General features: G+C 38.3%; 2 protein-coding genes across 2 annotated transcripts; both read right to left on the reverse strand.

The window, feature by feature from the left end:
* Positions 1–740: 740 nt before the first annotated feature.
* LOC116250396 (tetraspanin-15-like) lies at positions 741–1,752 on the reverse strand. The gene is made up of 2 exons (XM_031624024.2): positions 1,205–1,752; positions 741–1,098 (listed from the first exon to the last, which is right to left on the reverse strand). Exons 1-2 carry the CDS (start codon positions 1,721–1,723, stop codon positions 751–753), a joined length of 867 nt encoding a protein of 288 aa, XP_031479884.1. The 5' UTR covers positions 1,724–1,752; the 3' UTR covers positions 741–750.
* Positions 1,753–3,252: 1,500 nt separating this feature from the next.
* On the reverse strand, positions 3,253–8,775 carry LOC116251001 (E3 ubiquitin-protein ligase GW2-like). The gene is made up of 8 exons (XM_031625050.2): positions 8,331–8,775; positions 8,091–8,142; positions 7,892–7,937; positions 7,073–7,154; positions 6,838–6,922; positions 6,586–6,703; positions 4,873–4,939; positions 3,253–4,714 (listed from the first exon to the last, which is right to left on the reverse strand). The coding sequence occupies exons 1-8, from the start codon at positions 8,523–8,525 to the stop codon at positions 4,016–4,018; spliced, it is 1,344 nt and encodes a 447-aa protein (XP_031480910.1). The 5' UTR covers positions 8,526–8,775; the 3' UTR covers positions 3,253–4,015.
* Positions 8,776–9,320: the final 545 nt, after the last annotated feature.

Raw genomic sequence — 9,320 nt, forward strand, 5'->3', positions numbered from 1 at the left:
AATTCGACAATCAACATAAATATTACACTATACTTTTGGCACAAAAATTTGGTGTTCTTCGAATCATATTTTAAGAATATGTATGTTCTAAAAACACAATGCTCTTCTCAGTAAACGCCAATTCAGAAACGCTTCCCAAAATAAGAATTGGGTTACCATCCATCAAGGAGCAAACATAGTGGATGCGCTCAAGAAACAGCAATCGATCATGAACAAATGAAGGCAAGGGAAACTTTGAAAAGCCTTCTGGTTTTGTTTAAAGGAAAAACTCCATCAACAGGAGAGGATGCTCGCTGACAAACCCTCAATTAATCAAACTTTTATTCTCTGTCCATTAGAGGGCACAACCTTCCCTCATCATAAGAGATGCTTGACAGAAGGCACTTCCCAGCTACATCATTTCTTGATGGGAGTAACGAAATTCGTCTTGCAAATCAAGCGGTCCATGGTAAAAAAAAGAAAAGAAAAAAATAGACACCAAAAGCATTTGATGGGAGAACTTTACAAGCTTCTCTGCTGCCATGAAAGTTTATGTAATATTATCAACAAACAACAGCAGCAAACACAAACAAGAAAGCAGTGCCAGGAAATTAACCTGTCTCATGGGAACCAAGAGATTTTACATCAAGATCCTAGTAAAGGTGGTTCACTTGACTATTTTTTAAAGAGAAAAAAAAAAGAAAAAGAAAACCAGCAAGAACAATCCATGTTTGTTCTCGAGGAGCCAGGAATATGATCTACAGAGTTTCTCTACGTACCACGTAACTGCATCATGACGAGAACAAAGCGAATGGAATGGATGAGGGAGAGGAGGGCAGCAGTGGAGATGAGTATGTTTCCCAGGTGCCACCATCGTCTCTGCAACGTCCCCAAGTAGCCGGCCTTGCAAGACAAGCAATCGTAGCACAGCTGCGTGCACTTGTTGCTCCATTCATGGCAGTCGCCCTCTGGGAACCATTTGTTGATGCCAACTCCAGTACTGCTACTGCCACTGCCAACGTCACTGCCAATGTCATCGGCTGTTTGGTTGGGTGCTAGCCAGTATGTTGCATTGATGTACTGCATTCCACAAGATGTGGGCGGCCTGCAGCAGCCAGACTTGCAAAACCACCGGCCATTGACATAAATTTAGAAGCTGAATGTAGCAATTTAAGAATGCAAATGCTAAAATTCAGTTCAAAAGAAGGGAATAGCTCGACGTTACCTCAATAGGTGACAACTTTTTGATGCTAAATTGGTAAGAGTTCAATGTGGCTGTTGTTATTGCCAGATCTGAACAGAGTCCGGCGTCGTTGATGCACAACCTGATGTTGGCCCAGTTCCTATTGTCGCTCACTCTTGTCTTAAGCCACAGGGGTGTTCCAGGGACTCCTCTGCTTTCCATCGGATACTTTCCGGCTAATACCAAGCCCAGAATGAACATCAAAATCATCAAGGCCATGATTCCAAGATAGGCAGGAATGATCATCCGATTTTTGGAATGAACAACAGCATTGCTTGCAACAAAAACTGCAAGCATTGCAATTCCGATTAAGATTCTAATTCTTGGTAGCCTCAGTAGGTCTTCACATTCATAATCCTTCATGCACAGCAGCCAAATTCCTGTGGCAACTACTAGAACAGAAACCAAATAGGAGAGTACGGTAAGACACATGATGGCGCCGCTGATTTTATCTGAAGACGAGCCTGCACCTCCACTTTGGCTCTCTAAATTTTCCCCCATTGGGAATTCAGCACTAGCAGGAGCGAGTTGCAAGAAATTAATGGTTGAAGCAGTGTGTTGTTGTCATTTGCCAGTTTTTATCATGAAATTAATAGGCATTGGAGTAAGTTGGTTATCATTGTTGGGGAGGTTTCAGTCCCAGTGACTCAGTCTACTGGTGCTTTATCCGAAAAATCTTCTAGGGTCGCGGAACTACTGGATGCCGTACCCGTACCTCTGGTGTAATCAAGAGTAAAAAGAATGGGTCTAATTAGCTGCAAATAGATTTAAAAAAATGGATATATAGCCGATTATCAACTGTAAATTTAATTTTGCCTTGTGTATAATCAGTTGTATATACATTTGATTCTATACGCTCATATATACTTCTGATCATTCTGCCTTTTAAGGCTTGATTTAAAGGGACAAAATTTCTCTTTATTTCTTCCTAATTATTACAAAAAATTGTAGCTTTGTGGTTTTACAGGGACAGAATAGAAGCTATATGTTTATTAAAAATGTATGCGGTGATCTTAATTTTTTAAAAAATAATGCATCCTATTATGGTTTCCTTTTACAGAAATGATATTTGCGTTTTCTCGTTAAGCCTACAAGCTGATCACTTAAGAAGATGACAACTAGGAAAGTCCTTTTATCTTTGTATTTTAGAAATTTTTATATTATTCCCGTTGCCATCCAGGCAGACGTATTTCTAAAATTATTTCTTGTTGTTGCCTGTCCTTAATTTTGAACATAAGAAAACATTTTATTATTCCATGCCACTTGGTAGGTCCAAATAAGTCGAAGCACCAAGTAACGCACATTAAGATTCATATAAAAAATTGGCATTCCAGATCCTACCAATGTCTTAGACATCTTCTGGTTTACCTCGACTACCTTGCCGTCCCTTGGAGACAAGATTTCGTGACATATTGAGTTAATTTTCCTTTAAATCGTTTACTAAAGACCATACTCCTTTTTCCATTTTCGGTATATCTACGACTTTGATGCTTGGTGAAAAACGCGAAATTATATTTTCATGATACGGAAAAATTGACAGCTTCTGTTATCCGAGTGAGTCAGTTGACCACTGCTAGGAACTTACTTGCTGCATACATGTATCTGACCCTGGGAAAATTTATACAATTCTTCAGATTCTAAGGCATGTAGTTCCCTCGCACGAGGTTGTACTGATTTCTAGATATCATTCTGAAGGGACTTTTTTTGTGCTTGATTGATTATCTTTCTCGGTGTTCACCTTAGGATTAGTTCTGTGCAAATGAGAGGATTACGACCTACTGCCCACAAGCCTTGAATGCCAAATTCGACTTCATTAACAATAATTTGAAAGGAAAGGAGGTGAAGGCACATTTAGGTAAACATCGATGGAGGGTACCCCGGGCTCTACAAAAGCTGATACTGCAACAATCTTACAATAAAAGAAACATTGCAGGTACAGTTAGAACCGCTTCTCCTTTGTTCATCTCCTGTTCTTATTGCAAGATTTTTAATAGCCGACACAATGCAGAAAACGAACGAAAAAAAGGATATACAGGGAAAATTTCTGATTTTTCTGCTATTTACATTGTAGTTCTTATTTTTACATATTTTTATGTATAAGGCATCTCTGTTGATCTCTTTTCCAAGAACCACCAGTCTCCGAGGAGGCATGAAAAATAATTCAAAATTCAGGTTGCACTGCATGAGCCAAAAATTAGACCCTTGAAATCAAAACACAGGTGTGACAATGTACTCTTACATTTCGGGAGAAAAAGGTTGGCCTTTTGGGAGTCCCGACTATTTTCCTTAAATCTTACACCTGCTGTATATGTGAAGAATGATCCAGAAAAAATCTAGGCCATCAAACAATTCGTAAGGTATTACAAGATTCACCTGCACCAAGATTCTCAGAAGCATGACTTGGTAGCCATGGGCACGAGCACATATTTGCAGGTCAGACGAAGAAGAGCAGCCTGTAGTACTCAACAGCAATCCGTTTAAACCTTGTACATAGTCGACCAGTAGCATGACATACATCAAGTCATGAAAGTGGTCAAATAAGGTATACTCAAAATTTTATTTAATTATCTGCTCGAAGTAACAGACCCTGCTTGGAAGATTCTCCTGCCAAAGAAATAATCCAAAAAACTGCTCTTGAACAGAAAGACTCGTACAAAAGCCCCGTCCAAATTTTTTAAAACAGACTCTGAAAGCCTCTTCATCACAATTCATCATCCACAACAGCCTAAAAGCACATACAACGTGATATCGTGATCTGAAAACATGCCAGCTTGTAATGGTTTCATGCACTAATTAACTCAATGCCTCTGAGCATTCTAGGAGTTGGTCTGTCTCAGCAAGAGTAGAAGAGGTCTCACTCTCATCCACCAAAGATGGATAGTTCTGTAATCCATCACAATTACAGGTCCCACAGAGTGCGTCCACTTTGGTGGTCTTCACATCTGTGTTTTGACTGTTACAAAGAACTGACTGTAGGCCATGATGCTGAACCAAATCATGATCTATAAAACAATGGTCCCGATTACAATTCAAGCTTGATGAAGATGAATCTGAGTTAGACATTGAACGATGGCTCCATAAAGTGATACATGTGTCCTCTGAAGAATCTAGCATTGGACTTTCATCTATCAGAGCTCCACCCGAACATTTCTTAATTTCTAAAATTCCAGGGCCGACAATACCGTTACCAGTTGAATTTGAACTTTTCCCGGGGTCCACATAACCATCTTTAATTTTTGAAAGGTCTTTTACAGTTCCATTGAGGGTTTGTAGGTTACACGAAAGAGTTTCATGTTGTACTTTGTCATGATCACTTGCTGTTGCAGTACCACATGCATCCTCATCAGAGACTAACATCTCCTGTGGAACTTGTCCTTGGTTTCCATCTGTCAAATTTAGCCTTGTCCAATTTGGTCTCTGAATAAATTCTCCCAAGCCATTATTGCTGCATGAACCAGATTTCTGAGATGCACAAACCGACAAGGGATGCTCCTGTTCACCCCCCCCCCCCCCAAAAAAAAAAAAGGCATACATAATCTGTATAAACATTTACAAGATCAATTATAAAGCTGGTTATCATTACCCTAATGGCCAATTCTATAGAATCAATATATTGGAAAAAAAAAATCATGAACTACAGAATATTGGACCTGGAGTGAAAGCCAGATAGCTTCCCTTAACATTATTTCTTCAGGATCAGCACCAAATTCTCTATTTCTGCACAGGAAAATTTTGGAAAAAGAAAAACTTCATGCAAAATTTTGAGCCATGAACAATGAAAAAGTGTAGAAAAACAACAGCAGCCTATAAAATATGCAGTAAAGTAAGATGAACCAAACATTTAATGCTACGAACATGAATGGATTACACTTGGAACGTACTTGAAATGTAAAAGAAAAAGAAACAAAAAAGGAGATCATTAGTATTCCATCATCTTATAGGCACTTCCCATTTAACAAGGTTGCGACAGAATCAAATGATATCACAAACTAAGTGCTTTCTTTAATTCCAGAAGAGCAGATAACCACCTTCCCAAGCATCTAGTTATCATTACCTCCTGTATCAGCTGGTCCAAAGAGTCTAAAAGAGTAGGTGGTTTCCTTTGTCCCAAAAACACACACACACACACACACACACATCATGCATCTATTACTTTTTTTATGCAACAAACTGACCCACTTGAACCATGAGTAAGCTGCATGACAAGCTTCACAAATTGAACTTCAAAGCCAATTATGGGTACTGAAAACTGATCGTAGGATGCCGACTGAGCCAGTTAACCAATCTAGCACCAACCTCATATGTGAAATTTACAAGCTTTAGAATATAAAGAAGTCATACATTTTCCCAGGATCGTATGTATGCACAACTGAACACCACACAGCTTGCTAAATTGCTCTAAAGGGACAGATGGTCCACTCAAGTTTTAGCTGGTGAAGCTGCTAATGATTCCATGTCCAGTTGAAGATGGGGAAGCATTCTTCAGCAGACACTAATTTTGTTGATCTTTTTCAAAACCTTGGAGATGAAAATTATATCACCTAAGAAACAGATCCAAGGAAGTTGGACAAAATACAGATCATAATAAGGAAAATTAGATAATTAGGAATGAAAAAAACTCCTGTCCTCAGCGCATCTCTGGAAAATATACTATAACAAGGTCATGGGATGAGAAAGTTATCTTTTTTGCTGGACATTGCAAAGAAATAGGCAAAAGTGAAACGTGTAAGAATCTAGCGAAACTGATTGTCAACAAAAGTAACAGTGGCTTATCAAGCATAAGATTTCATGAAGATCCAGTCAAAATAGGCAAAATATCCAGAATATCTTCAGCTGAGGTTCTAGCCGATCTGTCAGAATATGTAGCAAAGAGCGAGCAACCAATACCATATCAATGAGATCCAAAATCAAGCCAACCTTAGTACAGTCACTAGTTTCAAGGATTCCCAAGTACAGCTTAAAATTTTTCCTCTCCTCCTGATAACCAGTATCTGGTTCATCAATCATCAGCAAGCAATATTCACCTAATACACATGCATATTGACTGGAATGCATGAACAGAACTAATTCCAAGCTGATACTTGTATCAGACTCCTCTAAGTAAGGTAGTTTGAAAATAGTTTTGAATCAAGGCATATGTAAAACAGAAGTCTCCTTTTATAATAGTTATATAGGCCCATATCAATTCTAGATAGCTCAGCAACTGAAGAATTTCAACTTCAATAAAAAGATAGTACCAACTTTGTTCTGAAACTTTTAAAATAGTAGCCAACATATGAACATATTGATAATCAAACCATTTAATCCCTTAAAATTTTACTACTACCAATCTGATCGGGGGGTTGCAAATAATTCTCACTCACACAGGGGAGTGCGGGCTTGAGGCAGGGATAGCTGCTTGAGTGTCCTCTGTTGAAAATGTCACAAACAGAGGATCAGCTAATTCCCTTATTACAGGTCGCTCCAAGCTCATATCAGCTTCTGAGAAAATTAAGAAAATAAATCAGATTCAGAAAAACTCATAGAAAGTCCTGAACTATAGGTAAACAAAAGAGACGGTATACTACCGAAACTCGGTTTGTCTCATGGAAATTTCACGGATAAAGACTCCATACCAGAAGAAGTTGGAGCCTGATGCTGTAAATCTTGTTGATCCTGAAATTGCATCCTGATTTTTGCCTCGATTACTTTTTGCTCTTCCTAAAACACACAAAACAGTAGATTAGCTGCAATCCAGTTAATTGCAACTGCTTGCTGGTTAAATATTTGAACGAGTAAGAGTTTCTCATAAGACTAGAGATAATGAGACACACAATCACAAACAACACTATAGAAGATAAAAAGTCGTACAATGATTTCACGGCTCCTTTCTTCCTGGGTCCTTGCACCATGATACTTAACAGCATAACCGCTAGATTTGCAGAATGGGCACCTTAAGAGATGAAGGAATTCAAGTGGAGACAAATTAAAAGAGAGGAGAATGGTATCACTGTTAATATAAAACCTAGCAATTTCCACTTATGTCAGATTCCGGCTTCGCTATAATACTAAGCTCATTTGGAAAAAACATTGGCTCAAATGATGCATGTACAAGAAAATTATATCTTATATGTACGGAAAATATAGAACTTATGCATGCGTGCATCCAAGGTGTGTATGTCTTACTTTGTGCTCAACTTTGTTATTCAGGTCACTAAATTCCAAAAAAGAACAATCTCAAATTCATGATTACGTTAAAGACTCCGTCAGCACTGGAATGCTTTTCTAAGCAGTTTAGAAACAAGAATTTCCGTTTTCAGTTCTTCACGAAATGTGGATTTATGCTTGGATAGTCTTATGAGAAGAACAGTAGCTTGATCATCAGAGAATACCACGAATCATCTTATTTTCAATATTTTTTTAAAATCACGAATTGTCTGAAGGGCCTTTATTCCAAGTTATTTTTCTTTCTATAAAACCAATTGCTATAACAAATATTTTGTGGTGAAAGAAGTACAAAATCAAAGAAAAAGAGAGAAAGAAGAACAGATAAGAATCAGACAACCGTCACTTCATCAATAAACAAAAGGAACAGAGAAACTGCCCCTACGAGAAAACAGAAGTAGCCGGTGATAAACCATCACAGTAAAAAGAATGAACAAGCAGAAGTGAAGCCTAAAGAAAGGATACTGTGCAGGACGTGTTGCATCTTGAGGTTTCATCTGCAAAAAACACTCTGCACCGCAAAAGCTCAAAATTATAAACAATAATAATTGAGAGATAATTCATTTAAAAAACTGATAAGTCGGATACATCCGAATTCTAGATTGCCTGTTGCAACAATATTTGTCATCATAAAGAGCAAACAGAAAAAGTAAGAAAGGACCACCTGTGCAGATACTTTTGGAGCAACATCTTGATCTATTCAAGCTAGGGAAATACTGCAAAAGAAATCATATTAGGAAAAAGAAACAATCGCAATTTTAGAACTACGGAAGACCCATGTGCCAGACAAGAAAAATCTCTACGCCAAATGATCAAGATCGAGATTGGCCAAGAAACCAACATCCTTATCCAAACAGAAAGAACTGAATATTAGCAAGAGTTTCAAATATGATGAAGGAATTACGTAGAAGCAGATTGGGCACTCATCAAGATCGGGTGACTGCTCATCCTGTCCCGGAAAGCAAGGTGCAAGCTTCCCAGCACGGATTAGCCTTCTCAATTTCTTGTAATCAACATTGCATGGTTGGTGATGGATCCCTCGAGGCTTGGTGTACTCCTCTGCCACTCCTATCTTTTTCCTTCCAATCTTGTTACCCATCTCGCGATTCCAATCACCACCAACAAAATCTTAATCACAAAACACCACCACTCTAACGAATCTTCTTCGATTTCCGTCCACTTCCATTTGCAGGGAAGAAGGCCAGAAAGACTGATAAAAAGATAAGGAATGAGGGTGGCAGGAGCGACAAGCCAAGAACAAAACAAAGCAAGATTTCGGAGCGCGCGCGCTTCTTTTTTGTCGCTTTTTTAATGATATTGTTAAGTACAGAAACGGGGTTCCAAACCAAAAGAAGACCCTCGGACCTCGGTACAAACACCGGACGGTCGGCAAATAAATTTTTTCGATGGACGGTGGCAATATTAAACCACCCTATTTTATTATTATCAATAAGATTCATTTCTGTATCTTTTAGTTTTTCTGAAATTCCCTTCCACTAATAACTACTGTGATGTCAACTTTTAGAATTTCTGAGTGTGTTTCGAAGGTTTAAAGTCGGGCCCTCCATTCGATCTTAAATCTACAGCTTTTTACATGTAACTTGGATTTCAGATTTATTATGGCAGTCCCAGACCATCAAACACAACTTCAAAGTTTCCATCTTAATGATAAAACATCTCAACTCGATTGTCTGTAGCTAAAGTGAGGCATGTCAGGGCACTTTAAATGGACACTCAAGTTCAAACTCGGCGGCGCTCATCTTTGAGGAGATAAAACAATCCTTATTTTGGAGATAAAGTACTTTGGTAAGCGATAATGTCTCTCAACCAAAATTATACTTTTTTGCTTGTAAAATAGAAAAAAAATGACCGAAATATTTATAAAAATGTGAAC

The sequence above is a fragment of the Nymphaea colorata genome, chromosome 3 (assembly GCF_008831285.2).
Source record: "Nymphaea colorata isolate Beijing-Zhang1983 chromosome 3, ASM883128v2, whole genome shotgun sequence".
Classification (NCBI taxonomy): Eukaryota; Viridiplantae; Streptophyta; class Magnoliopsida; order Nymphaeales; family Nymphaeaceae; genus Nymphaea; species Nymphaea colorata.

Excerpts from the sequence above, each read along its gene's own strand:
- LOC116250396 (XM_031624024.2), bottom strand. The coding sequence starts at position 1,723 with ATGGGGGAAAATTTAGAGAGCCAAAGTGGAGGTGCAGGCTCGTCTTCA. Across the intron at positions 1,099-1,204 it reads AAAAGTTGTCACCTATTGAG|TCTGGCTGCTGCAGGCCGCC; the intron begins GTAACGTCGAGC and ends TGGTTTTGCAAG.
- LOC116251001 (XM_031625050.2), bottom strand. The coding sequence starts at position 8,525 with ATGGGTAACAAGATTGGAAGGAAAAAGATAGGAGTGGCAGAGGAGTAC. Across the intron at positions 7,155-7,891 it reads GATGCAACACGTCCTGCACA|GTGCCCATTCTGCAAATCTA; the intron begins GTATCCTTTCTT and ends TCATCTCTTAAG. Across the intron at positions 4,940-6,585 it reads TCAAGCCCGCACTCCCCTGT|AAATAGAGAATTTGGTGCTG; the intron begins GTGAGTGAGAAT and ends TTTCCTGTGCAG.